The 24,929-nt window shown below is 34.9% G+C and overlaps 2 protein-coding genes across 5 annotated transcripts in view; one reads left to right on the plus strand and one right to left on the minus strand.

The window, feature by feature from the left end:
* Positions 1-2,048: 2,048 nt before the first annotated feature.
* LOC128212346 (mannosyl-oligosaccharide glucosidase-like) lies at positions 2,049-9,745 on the plus strand. Its single transcript, XM_052917751.1, has 4 exons — positions 2,049-2,307; positions 3,868-4,099; positions 5,179-5,346; positions 6,454-9,745. Exons 1-4 carry the CDS (start codon positions 2,144-2,146, stop codon positions 8,356-8,358), a joined length of 2,469 nt encoding a protein of 822 aa, XP_052773711.1. The 5' UTR covers positions 2,049-2,143; the 3' UTR covers positions 8,359-9,745.
* Positions 9,746-13,884: 4,139 nt separating this feature from the next.
* LOC128212296 (trichohyalin-like) overlaps positions 13,885-24,929 on the minus strand; it is a 46,709-nt gene continuing 35,664 nt past the window's right edge. The window contains exons 21-31 of one of the 4 annotated variants that reach the window (XM_052917677.1): positions 24,517-24,666; positions 24,066-24,167; positions 22,864-22,989; positions 21,768-21,821; positions 21,105-21,268; positions 20,804-20,891; positions 20,236-20,411; positions 19,604-19,687; positions 18,304-18,345; positions 17,372-17,385; positions 15,990-16,180 (exon numbers count right to left, since the gene is read on the minus strand). In XM_052917677.1, the coding sequence (XP_052773637.1) occupies positions 16,125-16,180; positions 17,372-17,385; positions 18,304-18,345; positions 19,604-19,687; positions 20,236-20,411; positions 20,804-20,891; positions 21,105-21,268; positions 21,768-21,821; positions 22,864-22,989; positions 24,066-24,167; positions 24,517-24,666 (1,056 nt within the window). In that variant the 3' untranslated portion in view covers positions 15,990-16,124. Of the gene's footprint in view, positions 16,181-17,371; positions 17,386-18,303; positions 18,346-19,603; positions 19,688-20,235; positions 20,412-20,803; positions 20,892-21,104; positions 21,269-21,767; positions 21,822-22,863; positions 22,990-24,065; positions 24,168-24,516; positions 24,667-24,929 lie in introns of all 4 variants that reach the window. The other 3 variants (XM_052917675.1, XM_052917678.1, XM_052917676.1) reach the window with 3 other exon arrangements.

The following is a 24,929-nucleotide window of genomic DNA, read 5'->3' on the forward strand; positions in this document are numbered from 1 at the left end:
TTGTAATTTTAAAATGTAAAATACTACTACCCCATGAACAGCATGACGTACTCTGACGGGCATTTTAAATGTCATCTTAGACATATTATTATTATTATTATTTTGCATCATCTGCAGTAACAATGTGTTTAACAACAATGCGTTGTGGGGATAAATTACATGTGTCAAAATATGACGATCATTAATTTGGAATGATTTTTTTTGTGGAAAGTAGAGGCAGTCGTTTAAAAAAGAAAGAAAGAAAAGCATATAAATAAATAAAAGAGTCACACCACTCCCTTACGAGAACGACACGAGTCTTTATTCAGAGTTGCCGAAGCTTCGCTGCTTAATGCTGGAGCCCCCTGGTTAACCTTAAAGTGGCACAGGGGTTTACCACACGTGGTATCTCCAAATATTTCTGAAGACTGGGGAAATTTATATATATTGATCTTATAATCATTGTGCTAGATTGGGATTGAATATTTGCATTTCATATAATTTGAAGCATTAATTGGTTTGCTTTGATCAATAATGTTTTTTATAGATTTTTGATTGTGCTGCCTGATAAACTAGTATTGGTCTTATTTTCATTTGTAATTAAGGTGTTGATTATTTCATTCTGTGATGAATTAAAGGAAATATATCATAAAGTTTAACAGGGTAACAATGTCTTTGAAAAAAGAAAAAGCAGTTTCTAAAATAGATTGAACATGTTTTGTATGAATTTTAGTTCTACTTTCTGTTTGGGTTACATAAAAGTGTACAACTGCTCTAGTCAATGCAAATGCTTTTTGATACATTTATGGTCAGCATATCAGATCTGGTTTTGATCATTTGGTTTTGACTTCCATTGTAAACATGTATCGTGATGGATATATGGTTTCTGTGAGGCACATGTGTTGAATTGATGATGCAAAAGCGAGATAACGCATTTTAGGGAGGAAAATTGGGGGAAGGGGGCGTGGTCAAATGGGTGTGTCAAAACAACGCACCCTGTCCCTGTGTTAGAAACGACCTTGTGCACCGAATGAAGAGCAATTGCTTGTTTACGATGACGCTTGTTTTAGATGAAAATCATGTTTGTATTAAAATATCTCTTGAAAAACAATGCACGTTCTTTAGCTTACCGACTCACTCAGTGCACCATTCTTCAAAACTTAAACTTTTACTTTTAACCATTATCCGTTCAATCGTATTTCGGTTGACGACGTGAGTTAGCAATTACTGGCTCAATTGGCGAAATTATTTTGTCAATAAATTCATTAGTTTTAAAAAAAAATATGTAATTTTTGGCTACAAGGCGAATCATTAATATATGAATAGGATAATTCAAAAACATTTTTATTAGAAAACGTATTTCGGCAACTTGCATGCATATTTCGGTAATTATCTCGGTATTAAATTTAGCGTGTTTCGGTAAGTCCAGTATCCCCTCAGATATAGTATTATATTTTATGATTTCCAATAGAAATCAGGATGTTATTTAATCTTATACACGAAGGCTTTATTATAATTAGATATCGAACCGTCTCCGTGGCCCAGTGGATAAGCGTCTACCTACGGAGCGGGAGGTCGTGCATGGTTCGATCCCTGGCCGCGTCATACCAAAAGACGTTAAAATTGGTACAAGTAGCTCCCTTGCCTGGCGCTCGGCATTTAAAGGGTCGTGCTTGGAAAAGTGGTGTACTCAGTACTGATTTAACCCAGGAAAGTTGTACCCCGTGTATCGGTGCTTTACACCGAGCACGTAAAAGAACCAAGGAGTCTCTTCGAAAAAGAGCTAGGGTATCGCACCCGGACTTCCTTGTATCCCACCACTGTCTCTTCAGCCAGCTGTCCCTTCAGCAAAAAACAAAGGACCCCGTTGGAAATAAGTGCTTGCACTTTCACGGGTTATCCTTGACCGCAAGGTCTAAAGAAATACATACAATACATACAACATACATACGAACCTACATGTGGGAACAGAAACCGTTTTGAATTAGACCGTTTGAATTGATCAATTAAGGGCTAGACGGGTACCCTCATTTTTCTTTATACTGAACACCGGACAGACTTACCTCCCATTTCCAGTTTATTTACAAAATTTACACGTTGCACAAAAAAACGAGCAATCAAATGTTTTAAATGCCTTTTCGGAAGGAATTTATCTGAAATTCAAATGACATCGACTAAGCACCTTAGGCACAGAAATGTGCAACGTGACGGACCCAGGTTAGAGAGAAAAATCGACAAATCAAGAACCAAAAATTCGGACAGCAGTTCCAAACTGGTTGCCATTGCATCGGTGTTGGTCACCATATTGCTTCTCGCTGGTTACTTCAGGTAAGGTTTAAATGTTAAGCCAACGGGCCAGTTTAACTCACATACTTAAAGTAAACCTGGCAGGAAACGAACCTACGACCACCAGACACTGTACCTTCCCCTCTTTTGTTTCTACCCTGACTGTTTTTGTCATTATGCCACGCTTTGATTTTTGCCAAGCTTTGCTTTTTGCCATGCTTTTTAGTTTAGTTATGCGTAGTGCTTACTAAGCCTGTATTACATCAATCATATCTATTTCTAATCAGTGCTTTTGTCATAGATATCCTTTGCTTTAAATTATATTTATGTGCTTGCATGTTCACTGCATAAATGTTTGCTGCAACTTCTGAGAGGCTGGTGCTAATCAGGTTATCTTGAATCTGATTTAAGCTGATATGTGTTTAAGTATCCTTTTAAGACACGCACACTTGTGCTATTTTTTCCTCTCAGGTTTTTATCAATTTTCATCTTGAGATCTTTTTAGACTACGGTCAAGATTAGCGCCAGCATCCCAGTTTTTAAATGTGTATACTGTATGTGATATCTGTATTTTTGTCTTAATCATGTGCTAATTTACTTTTAGTTAGATAAAATTTCTTACATATTTTAATATTTTATATGTACATATGTATTAGTATGTGATACCTATATTTTGTCTTAATAATGTGCTTATTCTTAATTAGATTCAATCTCTTTAATACTTAAATATTTTATATAGATATATGCTTGTAATAATATATATATATATGTAGTCGGTCAATAGCTATTCATAGCTAATGTTTTCTCTGTTATGTCATACCGACTGAAAATAAAATTTGATTTGATTTGATTTGATTTGATCTGTTCAAATACCTAGACGGGCATCCTCTTGCATTTATCAACTACTGACATGGCACTCTTACCAAATGAGCATATTGGTCGGCTGGTAATTGCCAAAACACACTACACTCTTTCCCTCAGTAAAGTATACATGTGAGGAAAAGTGTGCCTTGTGAGGGGCTCAAACCCACAATCCCTGTACCACAGCACAGCACACTAAACTTATCTAACAACATGTAGGTGGCTGGTCCCGACAGACATACAGTACACTTTTTATGTGGGCGAAACTAGTTTGTGTCATATTATTCATAGGTTAAAATTAACAGGAAGTTTTTATTATAAAAATAAACGTACTCCTGTTTATCGAACTTAAACCATAACAGAACATATATATACAGTTAAATCATATGCACTGGCCTATTTAGATCGTAGTTTAACAGCTTGTACTCGTGATATAAATAGTATTCCTATTTTATTACCATTTGCTACGGACAAAATAAATGCTTAACTTCAGGAATTAACATGATTTAATATATGCCACATACATGTAGAGTTGTGGTTCATACTTTTCTCTTTATGATTAAAAGTTGAAAAAATAATTTCATACTGATTTCATATTTGTATTTCACTCGATTTATAATGTCAGTAAATGTCATCTATTATGTTCTAATTTAATAAGCTAAATTGATAAAACTTCAATTGATCTGACTTGACATTTAAGTCAATCTTTTTATCACTGATAAGTATCATTCCTCACTTCAGATATCAGATGTACCTAAGAGAGAAAATCAAAACACCACTCTATGCTCCGACCATGCTTGCCAAGGACAGTACATCGGCCAAATCTGACCCAGAACGATACTGGGGCTCCTACAGACCCAACACATACTTCGGGATGCGAACTCGAACACAGCGGTCTCCTGTATTTGGACTTATGTGGCTCAATCAGTTCACACAACAGATGCCACCACCAATAAGGCACTGGTGTGATCAGGTAAACAAAACTTACAACACAGTGTGTATTTTGATCTCAACTAAATGTTGAAATTTAAACCATACAATATGTTTTGACATGTTGAGAAAAAACAGTGACAACACTTTGTATCTCCACACTTTAGCAGATAATACTGGTATGATATATTGTGTCGTCTGTTTTGATTTCAGTTTTAATAAGAAAAATTGTTAATTTTGGGGCTTAAACCTGTATAATTATGTGACATATATATGCATAAAACTTCATACAACTAGTATATATATTTCATACCATGTTTTACCATATTTTCATACTAGGACAAGTCATGAAATGACAAACAGATTCTACTTTTTACAGTTTTATTGTTCTGATAACACATTGTTTGAACAAAGTGATTGAGCAAGTTTGAGGGACTGTGATGCCTTAGGACATGCAATAAGGAAGTGATTCACATAGCTGAAAGTATTCAGGGGGCCTTTTCAATAACATTTTTTAATTTCAGTCTTAACTTCAATTATCTTAAATCTGTTTAAACGTCACAAATAACAACACATTGATTGTTCGTACTCTCTCAACTTTGCGTTCACTTTTAAGACTGCCTAAATTTCAATTAAAAATAAGTAGCATATAATGCAAGTTTGACTCTGAGATAATTGCAATATACAATCAAAATTGACTAAGATATTAATTGATTTGGCCCCCAGATGATGACATAGGCAATACCATGTACATTGAGATACTGTATATATGTATGCTTGTTTTACTTTGAGCACTATGATAATTCTCCAAATTAAAGATGTTGGAAGTTTTATTTACATTTGATACACAGAAAATTCTTGTAATTTAACTATAATATAAATGAATGCAAGCTAAACCATCTTGATACAGTACACAGTTTTTGTGTACTATGATGTGTATATATAATATAAATGTATATGTATGAAGAAATTTATATTGTTTGTTATAGGCAAAATTTCACATAGGATTAAATAAATGTAAAGTAATATGATGTTAAAAACTTACAATTTGGAGATCTTACAGTACATCCGGTTTTATAAAACATCAGAATGATAGACATGCATGTACATTTTATTCTTAAGGGCGACCGTTTGCGTCGGTACGGCTGGCTGAAACATGATGGGGTGAACTTTGGTGTTCAGGAGATCGTTGACTCTGACTTCATGCTGACCACGTCATTTATAAAGCGGGCAGGAGGGGACCATGGCGGGGACTGGTCAGCGAATATCACCGCTACCTCAACAAACAAGGTGACTTCCCATATATGTAACAAACTCTGTTAAAAAAATTAACATCTTATGAATGAGTGTATGACAATAAATAGTTATGTTTAGCATGAAGTAGTTTTAAATGCCCCTTAAAGTTGCACTCTCACAGATTGACCATTTTAACAACTTTTTTTACTTTTTGTCCCAGAAAGAGCAAATTTTTGCGTAAATATCTGCAAACCAATGATAAAAGATTGCTGACAAAAAAATCAGATCATAGATTTTAATATTTCCGTTCGAAAATTGATGTTTGATGACCGTTACTAACAGTTTAAGAAAAATGCATAAAAAATCGATTTCTGAACTTTTATGTAAAAATCTGTGATATTATTTTTTTTTTTCAGCAGTCTTATATAACTGGTTTCCACGGATTTTTGCCAAAATTTGCTCGTTCCAAGACAAAAAATAAAAAAGTTGTCAAAACGTTCAATCTGTGAGAGTGCAGCTTTAATTCTTGAATATATATATGAATATATTTTATATATCAGTATTTTTTCCACCATTTAGGGAAGGGGGCCAGGCCTTTCAGATTTGAAAAATGAGTCATTTGTCTAAAATTGGGAATTTCAATTTTTCCAAGAAATGAACAAGAATGCTTTTAATAGAAAAAATGGACAGGGCAGGAATAAAACAGTGTGCTTCTTGAAGAATACACCAACTCTAACATTTTTTTTCTTTTAATGTGAAAATTTGAAATTCAAAATTAATTTTTGGGAAAAAAAGTTTTGGCAATGAAAATGCAGCCTCAATTCAGCCCCAAATGATCCAGAAAAAATACACTGTGTATAGATACATGTATATAAAAAATTGCAATGGTATTTTAGTATAGTATGGGCTTCTTAGCCCTTCAGCTGAGCGTGCATGCAACTCATTTGACCTTTTCTTGCCCACATCCTCATGCCATATATATGGCCCAATCTGAAATCATTTAAATTGTTATATACAAGTTAAACAAAGGTGTAATTTTACACAAGTTTTCAATATAGTACACCAAAAGGTTTCTGATAAGTAAAATTGTACTGACTGATCTTTGTGTACAATTGAGCAATTAATAAACAATCAATGACATTGTCGTAATTTCTATAACAGGAGCGTGCAGGACTGGTATCGCTGATGTTCTATGTTGCCTTGGATGGGTCTGGTCATGTTGAACCAGTCATTTCCAAGAATGGTCAGCGCATTAACTCCATCAACGGATACTCGCCAGAACTCGGACATTATCGACTCTCATTCCCGAAATCCACATCAAATTCCACCCACAAACACAACTACCTCATAACACATGCCACTGGGCTGGATAAACTCAAAGAAGCTATGATGAATGGAATAAGAGTTGAGGCATGGGATAAATCGCGGAGGGTCCCATATTTCGTGCTTGGTGGACGACAAGTTCCGATTGACGTCGAAGATGGTTCAAACTTTGTTGTGTTTCAAGTCACAACCGAGCTTCCTTATACACTTGAGGTCATGTATGAATCTGGCAGCATCTATGAAAGACCAAATAGGCTGCAAGGAGAGGTGTTTTCATCATTGCTTGCTCAACATGTCAGCGAGTTTGACAAGAAATTTGACGAAAAGTTTGATCTCAAATCAAAAGCATTTTCTCAGAGCCAAGTTGATTTTGCAAAAGCAGCTTTAAGCAACATGGTTGGGAGTGTGGGTTACTTCTATGGTGCATCTCTAGTTCAGTCTGTGTACAATGAAGAACCGGTAAACTATTGGAAAGCAGCCTTATACACTGGAGTTCCGTCTCGATCATTTTTTCCGAGGGGCTTTCTTTGGGATGAGGGCTTCCATAATTTGCTGATAAGCAAATGGGACCCTGAGATTTCAAAGGACATTTTATCTCATTGGTTGGATCTTATGAATACTGAAGGATGGATTCCGCGAGAACAGATACTCGGGGATGAAGCTCGTGCCAGAGTTCCGGATGAATTTGTAGTACAGAGAAACACCAATGCCAACCCTCCAACACTGATTCTACCTCTTCAAAGATTAATAAAATCTATGCTTGATAGTGATAAAGAAAAGGATAAAAAGTTCTTGAAAGCAGTCCTACCGAGATTACAGACTTGGTTCCAATGGTATAATACAACTCAGATAGGGCCGAAAAGATTCACATATCAATGGAGAGGAAGGGACGGACACACGAACAAGGAATTGAACCCTAAAACACTGACCTCGGGTCTCGATGATTACCCGAGGGCCTCTCATCCGACAAACGACGAGTATCATGTTGATCTGCGTTGCTGGATGGCACTTTCGGCTGGTTTGATCGCAGATATTAGCAAGTCTCTTGGAGTTGATGGAGCTGAATATGCGGCAACACACGCAGTGCTGACAGACAATGGTTTACTTGACGACTTGCATTGGTCTGAGAAAAAACAACAGTATAGTGATTATGGCCTGCATACTGATAAAGTGAGACTGGAGAGGCCAAAACCTCCTGCTAATCTTCAGCCAGGTCAGAGGCCACCAAACATGAATATGGATAAAGTCAGAGTAGTGCATGCTGACCCTGAGTTAGGCTTTGTTAATGCATTTGGATATGTTAGTTTGTTTCCCTTTTTGCTCAAAATTGTAGAACCTTCTTCACCAAAGTTGACCAGAATTTTAACTGATATGCGTAGTGAAAAGCACATATGGACAGACTTTGGTCTGCGTTCGTTAGGTCAGACTACACCACTGTATAATCGTTACAACAGCGAACATGATCCTCCATATTGGAGAGGGGCTCTCTGGATTAACATGAACTACCTTGCTCTTGGTGCGTTAGACTTTTACCGAAAAACGCCTGGCCCATACAGAGCTCAGGCTGATGAAATATACACAGAACTGAGAAACAATGTTGTCAATAATATATACAGTCAGTATATGCGGACTGGGTATATTTGGGAGAATTACAATGATAAAACTGGGGAAGGCAAGGGATGCCACCCATTTACCGGCTGGTCCGCATTAGTAACTCTAATCATGGCCGAGATATATGACTGAACATTGTTAACAATTGTTTTATTATACATAGTGCTATAAGGAAGAGATGGATTGAGCTTTTGCATGTTTTTTATGACTTAAAACTCGGCTGAATTATGCTTAACTGGATTATGTGGCACTGTAGGTACTGTGTGAAAAGAGATGTGGTTTTTGGTCACTCTGAGAAGTGGGCACTGTGTGAAAAGAGATGTGGTTGTTGCTGCTTTTTTTCTTTGTACATACTTAGAATCTTAATCATTTTGAAATTGTGTTTTACCAAGTGGCAAAGTGTCAAATCAATGATATGACATTGATTACAAAATAGCATCCGTGGCAGCTAGAGCTTTTTCAAGATATCAGTTTTTGTGATTTGTGAATAATAAACGAACCACATTTTATACCAAGGTATAGGAGAAACACTATTAGCCATGGACATGTACCTCTTATTGGCTGTGTATAAGTTATCAGTCCAAGCAAGATTTCACCTCTATGTTCTTGCTTATACTGTCATTGGCTAGATTTTTTATTAAAAAATTCTAGGGTATAGATTGAAGAAAACTTGGTATGCGGCGTTTGGGTGTCATTTACCATTAAGTATTTTTTTCTGTAGCATAAATACATGAACAACCATTTTTTTCTACCTTCATGATACTTGTTTTCTTCCTGAAACTTTGTCAGAATATGATATTTAAGTTTCAAAACCACTGTATATTTGGTCACCTTGTTTTCAAAAAATTGGTAGGACCAGTGTCAATAAGATTCATATATTTACAGATCGAAAAATCCAGCTGAATGCTTTTTCGCATTAACCCGTTGTATTTTTTTAGATATTGTGACAATTTGCTTTTTAATGCAGATTGAATTATACATATATAAATATAAATATATTCCAGAGCAAAAATATCATTAAAATTGTACTGCCATAATATAACAGCTAATTTCATGGAGTAAAGCATTTGTCATACATTGCATTTCATTCTAGTCGATTATTTCAAATACATAAATGTATTTGATGAAAAAAAGCCAATTTATATGTGTAAATTATTGGCGACATGGCAATAGCATTCCTCTACTGTTCATTATCAGAGTTATATGTTTATATATTCTTGTGTTTTCAATTGCATGTTTTCAAATAAACATGATGATCATACAATTGCTGGGGTGGATACAGGAATTGACGTAAGAGAGGGCATAACATAGAGCCGACATTCGCCCCTCTCTCACAATAAAATTTAAGTAGTTTGAATGTTGGCATGTTCTCTAAAATTGGCATAAAATGTAAACTACGGACTATTTTAGGGGGAGGGGGGCTTGGTACACGCTGGGTGGGCACCCTCCTGGATTCATACTATTATACATGGATTGATGATGTAAACAAAAATCATGAATGAAATAAATCTTGAGAATATGTTTAAGTTTTCTGTTTTATTCGGTGTTAGTAGATGCAAGGTTGTGAAATAGTAGATGTTTTAGTAGTTTAAAAGAAAGCAATGTGCCGATGTTATTTACATGATTTTAAATAAGTTTTGGTTGAACTGTACCAAATGCAAATACAATCGACCAGCTATGCATTCAAGAATGGTACATTTTGAAGAAAAAAATCTTATTTGGTAAATTTGAACCAACGATAGTCATTCAAACCATCCTTTTTGACCAGATGCGTGTTTTTATTGCGTACCCTGAATGTGTTTTTTAAAGAATTGGAATTAGCGATGTGCCAAATTATTTTTTATCGTTCTCCGTTTTAGTCTTCCTTTTATCCATATTTTCTGCGATTTTGTTCTGATACAGTCAAACTTCCGCAGGAAAAATGATTTATCTGGACACAATCATATACACTCGCTAGTTTGTAATGTTGAAATCTACTGTTTGTGAAAGTTTTCTTTTCAGCAGGATTATTACATATATCATAATGTGCATTTTGATTAAAAATTGCCTATCATTTACTGTAAATTAAGTGTAGCTTAAGTGATTATTTCCAAAAATATCTCCTTGGTTGCCTCTGTCAGACTTTTTATCCACCGCCTTGAAAAGGCGAGGGGATATAGTAATGGTAGGCACGCTTCCATGCGTGTGTGTCTGCGTCCGTCCGTCCCACATTCATTTCTTTGCATCTCCTCTTACATTTTTCATGCGATTTCTACCAAACTTTCACAGATTGATGATCATAAAGTGAAGCAGCACATATTGTCGGGCTTTCCCGATTCGACCATTTTTAGCTCGACTATTCGAAGAATAGTTGGGCTATACTACTCACCCCAGCAAGTTTTTTTTGGGATTTTTACTTATAAGTCCAATACCTTTCATTTAAATGAGTTAATACTTCACACAGTTGTTCAGGGCCATCACATGATCAGATTAGATATTATTCTTTACACAGATTATGGCACCTGATTGACTATGGAACTTAGGTTAAAGTTTTAGGGCAGGTTGGGATATTTATAAATAACTTCTATACCCTTTGTTAAATTGACTTAATACTTCACACAGTTGTTCAGGACCATCACACAATGAGGTTACATAACTCCATATTATCCTTAATACAAGTTATGGCCCCTGATTGACTTAGGTTAAAGTTTTAGGGCAGGTTAAAGTTTTAGGGTTAGTTGGGATTTTCACTTAAAACTCCAATACCATTCATTCAATTGACTTAATACTTCACACAGTTGTTCAGAGCCATCACATAATGAGGTTAGATAACTCCATATTATCTTTTAATCAAATTATGGCCCCTGATTGACTATGGAACTTAGGTTAAAGTTTTAGGGCAGGTTGGGATATTTATAAATAACTTCTATACCCTTCATTCATTTTTATGCCCCCGAAGGTGGGCATATTAAAATCGCACCGTCCGTCTGTCTGTCCGTCCGTCCTTCCATCCGTCCGTGTGTCCGGCTCAATAACTCGTGTCCGGGCTGTAACTTTCCCTTGTATGGACAGATTTTAAAATAACTTGCCACATGTGTTCCACATACCAAGACGACGTGTCGCGTGCAAGACCCGTGCCCCTACCTCAAAGGTCAAGGTCACGCTTTGTCTTTATTCACAATGGAGTGCTGCATATAGTACATAGAGTATAGGTTGTCGTGTCCGGGCTGTAACTTTCCCTTATATGGACAGATTTTAAAATAACTTGCCACATGTGTTCCACATACCAAGACGACGTGTCGCGTGCAAGACCCGTGCCCCTACCTCTAAGGTCAAGGTCACACTTAGTGTTTATTCACAATGGAGTGCTGCATATAGGACATAGAGTATAGGTTGTCGTGTCCGGGCTGTTACTTTCCCATGTATGGACAGATTTTAAAATAACTTGCCACATGTGTTCCACATACCAAGATGATGTGTCGCGTGCAAGACCCGTGTCCCTACCTCAAAGGTCAAGGTCACACTTAGTCTTTATTCACAATGGAGTGCTGCATATAAGACATAGAGTATAGGTTGTTGTGTCCGGGCTGTAACTTTCCCTTGTATGGACAGATTTTAAAATAACTTGCCACATGTGCTCCACATACCAAGACAACGTGTCGCGTGCAAGACCCGTGCCCCTACCTCAAAGGTCAAGGTCACACTTAGTGTTTATACACAATGGAGTGCTGCATATAGGACATAGAGTATAGGTTGTCGTGTCCGGGCTGTAACTTTTCCATGTATGGACAGATTTTAAAATAACTTGCCACATGTGCTCCACATACCAAGACAACGTGTCACGTGAACAACCCGTGTCCCTACCTCTAAGGTCAAGGTCACACATAGTGTTTATTCACAATAAAGTGCTGCATATAAGGACATAGAGTATAAGTTGTCGTGTCCGGGCTGTAACTTTCCCTTGTATGGACAGATTTTAAAATAACTTGCCACATGTGTTCCACATACCAAGACGACGTGTCGCATGACAGACCTTTGTCCCTATCTCAAAGGTCAAGGTCACACTTGGGTGTTTATTCACAATGGATTGCTGCATATATAAGGACATAACAGTATTGGTTGTCAACTATGGGTGGTATTTTTTATGTTTAGAGGCAATTTAAAATAACTTGCCATATGTATTTGACATGTAAAGGCAAGATCAACTTTTCATGTACTGACCTTGTTCATAGGTCAATGTCACAATCGGAGGCATTCGTCACATACTGTGACAGCTCTTGTTTTTAATTTCTTTTGACAGGCACATTTTTACATTGAATCTTAACCAGTTTCTTACCAAGGGAAAACAAGGAGGGCTATACTATATGGCCCTTGATTTTTTTTTATTATTTTTGTTTTTAATTTTATTTTAATTTCTTTTGAAAGGCATATTTGTATATTCTTTACCACATTTTCATAATGGGAAATCAAGTTATTTGAATGACTTGTGTCATTCTTCGGGTGGTGGGAGGGCAGCATCAAAGTCACCTTATGTATTGAATAATTTTAGTTAGGTTTGAAAAAAACAGACCAAACTTGGTCATATTACATTTTATTGTATTCACTTCTAAGTCAAAGCGGCGAGGTCCAGCGCGCTGTCTTAAGACAGCTCTTGTTGAAAGCATTATTGCCCTTTGCTTATTTTACATTTAAAATTGGTTTCTTTGCAACTCCTCTTACGTTTTTCATGCGATTTCTACCAAACTTTCATAGATTGATGACTATATAGTGACGCAGCGCATATTGTCGGGCTTTTGCGATTCGACCATTTTTGAAAGAGTTATTGCCCTTTCTTTATTTTACATTTAAAATTCTTAATTTTACGCATTTCTTATGTTCCTGAGAAACTACCCTTACCATTGATTGGCTTTCGTTATAAAAAATGCCCCCATGAGGCGGGGGATATAGCTGTCTGTGACCGCTCTTGTATATTTTACAACCAGGGTCTTGGAAGAAGAAGTCTGTTTCAAGCATAAGTATTTTTCTAGTTTTCATACTCCTGTTCACAGAACAGGATGTATCTGCGGCGTACAGGCGACCGATCGGGTGTGCATTCAGTATTTGGTTCCAACAATAACTTAAGAAGCCATTGTCCAATCATCACCAAATTTGGTCAGAATGCGTATTGGCATAATATCTTGGACAAGTTATTAACAAGCCATATTGCTTTAGTCACTCAAGATTTATTACCCTTCAATTATAGAAATTACCTCAAATCAGTCTTGCCCGATCAATAACTTAAGAAGCCTTTATCCAATCATCACAAAATTTGCCCAGAATGTGTATGGGCAGAATATTTTGGTCAGGTTAACTAACTAGCCATATCGCCTCAGTCACTCCAGAGTAATGACCCGTGAAGTGTTTTACATAATTTTACTGTAATTGACAAACGTTAGAGCATTTTAGAACAACTTTCTTCTGCTGCTTTTTAGGACGCATCATGTTGGTACAGCAATGGTCAATGTCTGACTAAGAAGATCAAGGTCTCATAACTAGAGACTAGCAAAGGTCGGGGACACACTAACAGTGTAAAGGTCAAGGTCACACAAAAAGGGTCAAGTTTACACTATGAAGGTGAAGGTTAAGGTTTTGTGTTTAAATCCTGATAATTTATATGGTAAATATATAAAAAAACTGGTCCTCTGAGAATCTACTTTATTATTTTTTTCATTTATTATACTTGTGTATAAAAATTTAACAGAATAGATAGAAACATGTGAATAGAGAAAAAAAGCTATTCTTTTCTACTAAACTAGTTACCAAGTGAAACAGCCCTGATAAAACTTATCACAGATACATAAGCACATTTCACCAAACTAGTACATTTAACAATGGTTAACATATAAAAGTAAAGTAATAAATTGTGTGTAAAAACAATCAGTTTTCTGAAGAACCAAAAAAATCATATCTGCACCTTTGGCACAACATGAAGACAACATTTAAAAGAAACTTAAAAAAATAAAAATATCACAATAACTGTTAAACAACCCAATCTCAAGCTCATCTATTTTTGTCAATGAAAGTAAATAAATAATAAAAAAAATAAAGTTATTTAAGAGTCTTTGGAATTGCTACACATGCGCATTATTTATCACAGGTAACATGTAAACATACTGTGGTAGCATGTAAACATACTGTGGTAACATGTAAACATACTGTGGTATCTAATCAAGTTATTGTCTAAATTCACATTTTTACATTTGAGAGATGAACCCAAGGCTAGGATAATACTTTAATACAAAAATATAAAAAAAATGAGCAAAATAGTTCAACTGTATAAAAAAAGGAATGTGCTTGTAATTCATTCAACACAATGTTTATTTTGGTGTCGGTGAGAAATGGTTTTCTGTACAGCAAAATGATCATTATTAATATAAATCTTAATTCACAGTGCTGTTAGTAAAATGTATAATCAAGAATCAAAATTTACTGGTATTGAAAAATTTAAGAACAAGAGTGTAATGAGTATAATTAAAACAAGTCATGATTGGTAAGAAATGGAGTGATGAAAAGGCTCCATTTATCAAGTACATGTATGTATAGGTTTACTGGTATAATATGGTAAATATATAAAAGATCCTTTTAAAACTAAGATTAACAACAACAGAATAAGATGCATAATGAATAATATCAATAACAAATAAGAAATAACACACTGGCCCAATTGTTCAGTACTTTTTTAAAAGTTAATGACGTTGTTAACATCATCATTGTTAACTTTCAAATCTTTGCTACCCTGGACGTTTCACGGATACACTTATGATCTGCAGTATTTCTAAAAAGATTTGTGACAACTTTTTCAGCTGTACTTGTTAATTATGAAAATAAATGAGTACATCATTAAATATTTCACCTTTTTAAGTTAACAACTATGTCCTTAATCATGTTTTTAACTTTACCAACGTTCTAAACAATCGGCCCACAGTGTAAAAGACTTAACACGAATCTGTAAGATACATGGTGAATTGGTGATGTAATTGTTTTAAACTGCAGGTATTGGTCACTCACTAAGGCTAAAATCTACTCATACAAGTAAAATGGATAACATCTAATAAATTTTGCACTTAAATGTACATGTAATCCGGGTTAAATATCTTCCCTGTAATTTGTAAAAAAATTGTCATATAGTTTATTTTTCCGCTTATAAATTATTTCAGTAAATTTTCATTTTTCAAGTCATATTTACTTACTTTTGGTATGACAGAATAATGAAACAATTTTGGGTATTTCAACCAGTGAGTGATAAAATGATAACATGTATAACAACCACTCTATACACAATTTCAATGTACTCGTGTTGTTTTTTTAAAGACAAAAATGTAAAAGACTTAAAAATCACTTGAGTATTCATGGACGGAAGATATTATTGAGTTTGGCTAAACTACACTATATAAAGGTCAAATATAGTTCATGTCATACAAAAATATTTTAATATTCATCGATGAATTAATCTACAATTCGGTAAATGAGCTAAAAGTCATCATCATCATCATGATGTCTGGGTGAATCTTGAGCAACTTTCTTTAAAAATTTCTTTTTCTTCTTTTTCCTCCTGCCAGTAGGTTCAAGGGGAGGTAATTTCGAAGGGGGTTGCCGTTGGTCGCCCGAGACATACATTGCCGTGGCAATGTCATTGTCTTCTTCAACGACTGGTTGCCTGTTGGCGTAACCATTTTGACGAGTAGATGAATAGCTTTCTTCAAGTGGGTGGGGTGCTTGATCATAAGATTGGCGATCTTCTACGCTGAAACCTGTTGAATTGCCAAGTGATCTTCTAGCTGCAGGATGAGGGAATCGAGGTTGATCTTCAAACTGGCGACTGCTCGGGCGGAAGCGGGAATTATCCTCGTAATGATCCATATCATAATGCTGTTGTTGTTCTAGACCAGGGTTGAATTGGTCATTGCTTCGCTGTTTTCTCGGCTTACGGGGCGACCTGAAGTTGAGAAATGTTTATTAAAAATATTTTTTGCATCATGCCTTTTAATTTCAAAATTCCTTCATCAGCTGTCTCAAAAGAAAACAAAAAACAATCAGTTCATGTTAAATAAAGAAGATATCAGGTATTTATTATTGTTCAACGTAGCTGTTAAAACTTTTAAAGCAAAGCAAACAATTTATCGACAATAGTATTGGTGTTACCGGGAATTTGCTCTATTAATCTTGCTGTACATATATTCAGAAAGACATTTAAAAGGAGCAAATATCACTCAGAGCAAGAAAGTGCATGTTGCTAAGGAAACAAAGGAGTCTGTTCTAAAGCAGAGCGCCACAACACAAAGGGTAGGTACAGAAAAATCTCACATGTGATCAGAAAAAAGGGGAAATATATTGGAAAGTGAAGCAGATGACATTTCACTAGAAAAAAACTCATTATGATTAATAATTAATGAGGCAGTTTCATTGGCGCAGAATGGGACCTCTTGGAGATTTAAGCTTTTGAAAATATGTCATGGGTTTGTTTCTTAATTTTCATTGAGTAACGAAAGCCCTGTATGATTAATCCTGTAAGTTGAAGAGAATTCAATTGAATTGTAACAAGTGATTTCTTGGACGAAGAGTTTTTTCCCCACCTCATTAATTTTTTTCATGAAACAAGATTTTCTTAGTCAATTCTCCCATGGTATAAATAAAGTGTAAATGCAATACTGAGGTTTCCCATGATGCCTAGATCATTGGAAATTTTGAGTTGAATTTTGGTCATTGGTATTTTTTTTATATGTTTTGGCAACTGTGGCATTATATTTAACACAGCTAGATTGCAACCTTATGTTCAAGAATTGACTGGCGATGAGCACAATTTTTTTTTTTATAAATATTATTACAGCAAAGGTTATTTACTACATGTACATATTAATGTAGATAAAAATAATATAGGTCCAAACATGATTTTTTTTTACTTTTTTATTGAACAGTTTCTTGCATATATTGAAAATTAAACTGTTAATAAACTGATGCATGCAATTAAATGACAAAATAGTTTTGTCAGAGTTTTTAACTATGTGACCTGGGACCAATAACAAATCCTACTCCCAGATGTGACTAATAAAAGAAGGTTAAAAAGATTTTACTTGATATGACAGTTATTGCACATTTTAGTCCGGAAATACAACAGAAATATTCTTACTTTCACTTGGTTCACTGAAATTTAATTATCACAGTCATAAATCAGCCACTTTTTAAAATATTTTCTCCTCAAGAACAAATATTTACACCTCAACTTCCATTCCTTAAATGAACGGCCTTCAGGAATTGAGAATACCTATACTGATGAACTCAATTTAATTTAATTAAATTGTTTATTTTGTGATTGTTTGTGTCAGCAGGTCATGAAAAACTTGAATCAACATATTGAAAAGTGTTAATTTACGGTTTGATAAATGTATACTTTTCATTTTCACTTTCAAGAGTGTTTTTAATTTGTTAAATATTCCTGCTTGTTGTGATGTCATTTGATAAACTGAATGCATTACTGTAAGGTTTTCCAAAAGTATTTTTTTTAACAATTCTGGAAAGAAATAATGAGATATTGGTGTAAATATAAGAAATGATTGCATGTCATTGTCGGGGAAATGAACACAGTTGGGCTGGTAAAAGTACACATGGAGTCCTTTGGATAAAACACACTTTAACCAGCCCAACTGTGTTGACATGTACCCCGATAATGACATCAATCACAAAATTCATTCCTAAATTGAATACAAATTAATTAAGCATATACAATTGTGTTTAAAACCCTGGGTTAACTTAAACTAATTATTGTCCAATTTAAGTAGACATTTTCAATCTACTTTTACTCATTCTCCTTATGTAAAACTAATATATGCTCAAAACTTGATGGAAAAGGCATTTCAATGAAAGATCTAAGAGTTTACTTTAAACATATTTATTTTGGTAAGGTTGCTAATGAACAACATGTTCAATAATGAATACAAGTTAAGCGTATTCTGCTCCCTGATTTAAGATTTTAAAAGATAAGTGGAAGAATCTACAATTGATGTGGGAAAAGACTCAACAGAGAACTGTGTAAAAATATTCCCGAACCTAAAGGGGGCTTACTCTGCTTCATGAACAGTTATCTCCCTTGCTGTTACTGTAAGGCTGCAATAATGAGACACATGTGTGGTTTATCTGCCCTGGTATCAAACAAGCATGTTAGCCATGTGACATAACTGCACTTTGTTCCCCATTCCCAGGAAGCATTAACTACAAAAGCACTTTTTAGGGAAGATTTAGGGAAGAGTTATGGGCCTTGCTACACATAAATGAATTGTCTCTCCTAACATGTGTACCAAGTTTCATTTGATAATTTTGCGTGGCTATTTGAGTTTTACTGAGGTTAAAGTATTGCATGTAACTGACTCCAAAAAAACACCTGAAGGGTATCACAATATCTCGACTTTTTTCGTCAAAAACCAACGAGAAAATAACACATTTAAAGACAAATCATCTGCTTAGATTAAATCAAATGTGTTTGAAAAACTTCATTGTTCAAAGGAAATAATTGGATTTGGGTCCTTGTCATGATTGGAATTGTTATTAAAAAACTGATTAATTTTTTTCCCAATAAAAACAAGCAAGGGGTAATCTGAAGGGGAGAATCTGTATACAAAATATTTAGAAGCAGAGATATTTATTGCTTAAAATTCACAAAACTAGCACATAAGTTAAGCAACAACAATTAAGAATATTTGTAAATATTAAATTGAATACAATTATAAAAAAACACATCATGATTCAATTTGAATGGGGAATAAAAATGTTTTACATATTAAACATGGTAAGTTTTCCAAGAACAAACAACTAGCATAACATATTTGTCCTAACAGGTGTGCCTTGTGGGTGTCAAATTTACCCCTGCCCCCGGCATGCCAATTATTAACCAAAAATTTCAATTATTTCATATTACGGTTACCTACCCCAGTACAATAGGGTAGTGCCTTATATAAAAGACATCAACAGGAGTGGTTGAAGCAAAATGGCAGTAAATACACAGTCCTGTTAAAAATAAATTCTGGCTGATGCAACATGCATCAGCCCTTTTCAATCCAATGTAGTGTTAGTACTTTCTGTCCCATAAATAAACTTCAGATGTGAGAGCGCAAATATAAATACAATGTTTTCAAAAGTATAAGCTGCATTTTACAAGTGTTAAGTCAGGTAACGCATAGTCCAAATCCAAAAATCTGACGAAATACCCAGAAAATATTCCCCGCCCCTACCCCTACCAATTTATCTGGGTATGTACATCTATGAGGACAAACATGTTACTATGAAAGCAGGTAACTAAAGGGAAAAAGCATACAATTATATGAAAACGATCTGCTCTAGATATGCTTGAAATGGGGAAGAATGTTACCTTTGCTGGCTGATGGATGAAGTTCGGCGCAGAAAGGGCGGCGGGTTGGCTTGAGAATTCTTCACTCGACTCAAAAGGTGGCTCCTGTACATGGTGAAGGGGGAGAAGAAAATAATGTAAAAATCTTGGGTTAGAGCTAAACACAAACCTAATAAAAAAGAATGAACATAATAAAAGTATAGTGTATGATTCCAGCCAATAAAGTAAATAATCATTCTGAAGTTGACTGTAAAACTTGATAGATATGCGATTTGGTATATAAAATGCAGTAGTTTCGACAATAAACTATATGTACTGTGGCCACTTTAGGCATAATATATTTTAACCTGAGGCAATGTCAGAGCACAGTCAATCCGAATGAATGAAAAGAGATGGCGTCAAAAAATATGTTAATTAATATAAGCTACAGCTATCATAATGCTGCTTAAAAATTAAAGTTAATTTCCCCCTAATTTTAACACATCTTATATTCATTTTTTTTTATATATGGTTATATAACCTATCATTCAATTTTATTTTTTTTATTCTTTTTTTTTTTTTAAAAGAAATGTGATTTAATACACACACAAAATATAGAGGGCAACTATTTCAGACTACCGGTAACCTACAATATTTTTGGCAGCATAACTTACGCCTGTGCATGATCCATTGGTGGTTTGTTAGTCTGCAGTTTCGGGTCGAAAATCTTGTTGAGTATTTCTTGAAGCTCTTGCTCAGACTTGCCAGGGTACAGTGTCTGTATCACAGACTCCAGTTCTTCCTTCGGTATTGTGCCTACTCGCGTCAGGCCCGCAATAAACTCCATTTCCTACAATGATGCAATAAATATATATAAATATATAAAGCAGTATTACTAGTTATATTTGAAAATGAATTAATACCAGAGTTAATTTACATCAACAATAGTTCCATTTCCAATGACAATGTGTTAGGCAGTTAGTAACATACAAAACAAATTCCTTGCAAGTTTATACTCATATACTTTCCATACAAGGTTTTTCATATTCAGTTACCTGGTCCACAAGTTTTACATACCAGTATCCCCTAGGACAGTCCAGACATTTCATATATGCCCTATGTGTCCAAGTTTTACATATCCTCTTACATGGTCCACAACTCCACATGTTTTATATATGCACTTTCTTGGTCAAGATATACATTGCATCTTACGCTGACAATAAGTTTTACATATCTCTTTACCTGGTCCTGAATGGCACGTCGTTTGCACACCTCATACTCATACCGCACCTGCTCAAGGGTCTGACTGATCTCCCGTTCTAGCTGGTTCCTGTGCAGGGATAAACATGAAATTCAACAATAAGAAAAAGAATTAAAAAACACACAAAAAAAAAAACAGTAATCAAAAACAAGCAAAAGATCATTTAAGTAAAGCGAAATGCAAAAATTCAAATTTTAAGCAAACAATTGCAGGGCTTGTGTTCTTGTGCTATTTTTTTTATTTTGGCCACTGAAATTTTACATATTTCACGTATTTATTCACCTCATTTTCTCCATTGCCACCATATGGTTATGGATCATAAGCATCTTCTTAATCTTGGCAGCGGTCTTATTTGGGGCCACCAGCATTTTCAGCTCCTCATCTTGTTTTTGTACCATCGATTTTTCCCTCTGCTGAAGTCGCATTTGGAGCTTTTGACGTAGAATCTAAAACGATTATTTAAATGGTATGGTTAAGTTGCACTACATTCCAAATTCCAACATTGATTAAAAGCTGAAACTCAACAAATACTTAAGCCAGACTGATGACTACTTGATGACCCCTATTGATATTTGGATCAGTAGGTCAAATGTCAAGGTCGCAGTGATTTTGAGTTGAAAAAACTTTTCCGTTTTATTACTACAGAACACTTGCAACCAGGAACATCATACTTGATATTTTATATTGGTCATGCCTAATAGATGAGCCTGCCAGAGTGATGGACCTTCTATACATTATACACATAATGTCACAGTTTTATGTGACTACCTTTAATGACTGTGATTTAAACACATTCATTTTGTGTGTGGCACATAATGAAGTGATGTTTATTCAGGTTTATGCACACTAAATAAACATCGCCTAGTACACCTCTAAACTCACAATTTAAATCATACATCATTTAAATCGTCTGCTACATGTACCACATTGACACTAAACACTGACCTGTTCTTGCTGCAGTCTCTGACCATCCAGCCTTTGGTTCAAAACTTCTTGTTCCTGTAACAACATGCACATAGTCAATGTTTTGTGCTAGACAATCATTTACTTCATTTCACTTTCATGAAAGTCACATGCTGCTTTAAAATGTTCTTTCATTAAATCAAATCAATACAACAATAAGTTTAAGACCTATACCAGTAGTTCTAATTAGTGCTGCTGTTTTTTCTTTTTATTTTCCAATCAAATTACACCAGGTGGTAGTTGTTGATAGCCTGTGCTTCAGGATTTATCAAAAACACCTTCTTCATCAAACCAGCCCCAACCTAACTCCAGCCTATTTCACACTCTGACCCTTATAATAATCCATTTCCATCCCATTACCTTTTAATCAAGTTATCCATTAAGATATAAGTAGAAGGTTTCAGGATTTCTCAAAAACACTTGATGAGTCATCAATCTGCCAGTGTCTCGGAATCAGACAGATGCCTGAAATGGTTCAAGCTGTCTATATCTCCATCCCAAGAAGACCCCACTCCTCCGCCAGAAATTCCACTGACACTCCCAAACCAGTTATTTTTCCCATTTCCATACCTCATGTCAACTAATAACAGCCTGTGTCTCCGGATTAGACAAAACATCCACAATGTCAAAGTTGTCTATATCTCAACCCCAACTTAAAGCTGCACTCTCACAGATATACCATTTTTACACTTTTTTATTTGCGGTCTTGGAAAGAGCAAAGTTTTGCATAAATATCTGCAAACCAATGGTTTGAGACTGCTGACAGAAGATCAGATCGCAGATGTTCATATTTTCGTTCGAAAATTAATGTTTTATGGCTTAAACCGTTACTATTGGTATAAAAAAATGCATAAAATACCAATTTTTGAACTTAAATATAAAAATCAACTATCTTTTTTTTTCCCAGCAGTCTTATATAACTGGTTTCCATGGATTTTTCGCAAAAATTGGATCATTCCAAGACAACAAATAAAAAAAAGTCAAAATGTTCTGTGAGAGTGCAGCTTTATCCCCTATGCTCCATCCCAACTCCTTTGACACTCCTAACGTAGTTATTTATAGTATCCGATTTCCTTACCTCTTGATGTCGTTTAATCACAGCCTGTGTCTCCGGATCAGTCAACACTCCTCGAGAGTTCAAGTCATCTATCAGGTTAGTCTTCAGGTTGTGGATCGCTCTCTGCTGTTCTTCGATCTTTGCAAGCTGGAAATAAATGGAGTTGAAAATCTGTTCTAGTCTGTTATGACCTGTTATTATCTACAGCAACATCTGTACAAACAGTCTCAAGTCTAAGTTCAGACTCAAAATTGCAATCTTCATTCCACTGTATCCTTCCTTTAACAGAGCACAGATGGTGCATTCTGCTGAATTACTTTTTGAATGTTTTATTATCATTTGAATATATTTTTGTAAACTAAATGAAATAAAGCTGATTTTTTTAGTTCCTTGATTTTAATGATTATAAAAAAATACATATCCGAGTCTATATTCAATTTTGTAATCATGGGATCAATAAAATATGAGAGTGTATTTCAACACTTTTTTGTGGGTGTATTTGGAAATATTACTTTAAGAGTTATGCCATTATTAAGTTAAAAAGTGTTATATTCACTATTTCCATTGCCATAGCAACCATATTTTTATCTCACAAAAAAGACATACATAGTCTCATTATGGCCTTCCTTTCACACCAAGATTTATGAATGTAGCTTTTATTTTATTTTTTTATGCTAATATCCAGTCAAAAAATTGGTATTTTCACTAGTTAGTTGCCATAGCAACCACAATTTTTTCCAACTTTTTATTCAACTTACATGCATAATCCTCTAATTATTGAAAAATCCAGCTTTATTAACCTAGATTTCATACCTCCTGATTTATTGCAGCGTCAAGTTCTTTAGAAAGAATGAACATAGAGGAAACCTTGATTCCCTTGACAGCAAAACAGGTAGGGGACTAATTAGACCTGGCCCCGATTTCTCGAAACTTCTTAAGCTTAACTGGCTTAAGTCGCTTATTTCAATTAGCCAAAATACATACTGAAAATGGATTTTGATAAATGAAAAATGGTTTATTCTGATATTCATACAGATTATTTCTACATAATTTCTAAAAAATTCTTGAAGAAGTAAATATAACACATTTTATGGAACAACAAAAATAGTGAGATTAGCTTAATCCTGTTATAAGGTACTTAAGAAGTTTCGAGAAATTGGAGCCAGAATAGTTAAGACTAAATCTAGGCCTTTAGGCACTGCAAAATTTCATTATGTTATTACCTCTTTAGCCTTGGACAATTGAAGTCCTGCCACAAGAGCTCCCAGTTTTTCCTCCTGATCCTTGAGGGCTGCAGATCTCTCCTTCAGCATTTCTACCCGGATCTGAAATATGGGGATGACAAAATGATAAAGATTGAGTAAAATGTCTAAAAAAGATACAACAAATAAAGATAGATATGGGAATGGATGATATTATAAAAAGCCCATTGTTTGCATAAAATCAAACGTGTTGTCTTGGTTGTGGTAAAATTGTAATTAAACATTATTTTTGGCAGAATATAAAAGAAATATCCTTCATATTTTTTTCTCTGCAAAAACATTTAATAATTCTATCTCAGTTTTCATGACTCCTTAAATGATTTCATTTTTGGCAAATTTGAAACTAAGTCTAACACATGCGCAGTATTATCACCATGCTCAGACAAAACAATACTTAACCAGACCAACTCACCGACTCTAATTCTGTGTCCCAGTCCATCTTGCGTCCCTGAAGGACGGCCATCTTTTGTTCCACATGCTCCTTCATCAGTTCAAGTTTCTTACGCTGGGCATCTTCATCATCAGATTCCTCCGCGTTGTTCTCCATCTTTCGACGCTGAGCCTTTAAAAGATCAACAATGTGAAAAAGATACATGAACTAAACCCCTTAGGCCTGTGGCCTAAAATTGTAACTAATTTCTATGATTCTCCAGCCTCAACCATTGCTAATTCGCATGCACACTGCTGATGATAAAATTTAATTTCGTAAATAATTGCTGATACATTTATGAAAAATATCATGTTTTGTATCGTATGTCACATATCCAGAAAATATTTCAGCTTTTAGCCACTAGTTACAGTTATAGCTCAATCTCTATAACATAG

Source organism: Mya arenaria, chromosome 12 (assembly GCF_026914265.1).
Source record: "Mya arenaria isolate MELC-2E11 chromosome 12, ASM2691426v1".
Taxonomy (NCBI): Eukaryota; Metazoa; Mollusca; class Bivalvia; order Myida; family Myidae; genus Mya; species Mya arenaria.

Excerpts from the sequence above, each read along its gene's own strand:
- LOC128212346 (XM_052917751.1), top strand. The coding sequence starts at position 2,144 with ATGACATCGACTAAGCACCTTAGGCACAGAAATGTGCAACGTGACGGA. Across the intron at positions 2,308-3,867 it reads CTTCTCGCTGGTTACTTCAG|ATATCAGATGTACCTAAGAG; the intron begins GTAAGGTTTAAA and ends TCCTCACTTCAG. Across the intron at positions 5,347-6,453 it reads CCGCTACCTCAACAAACAAG|GAGCGTGCAGGACTGGTATC; the intron begins GTGACTTCCCAT and ends TTTCTATAACAG.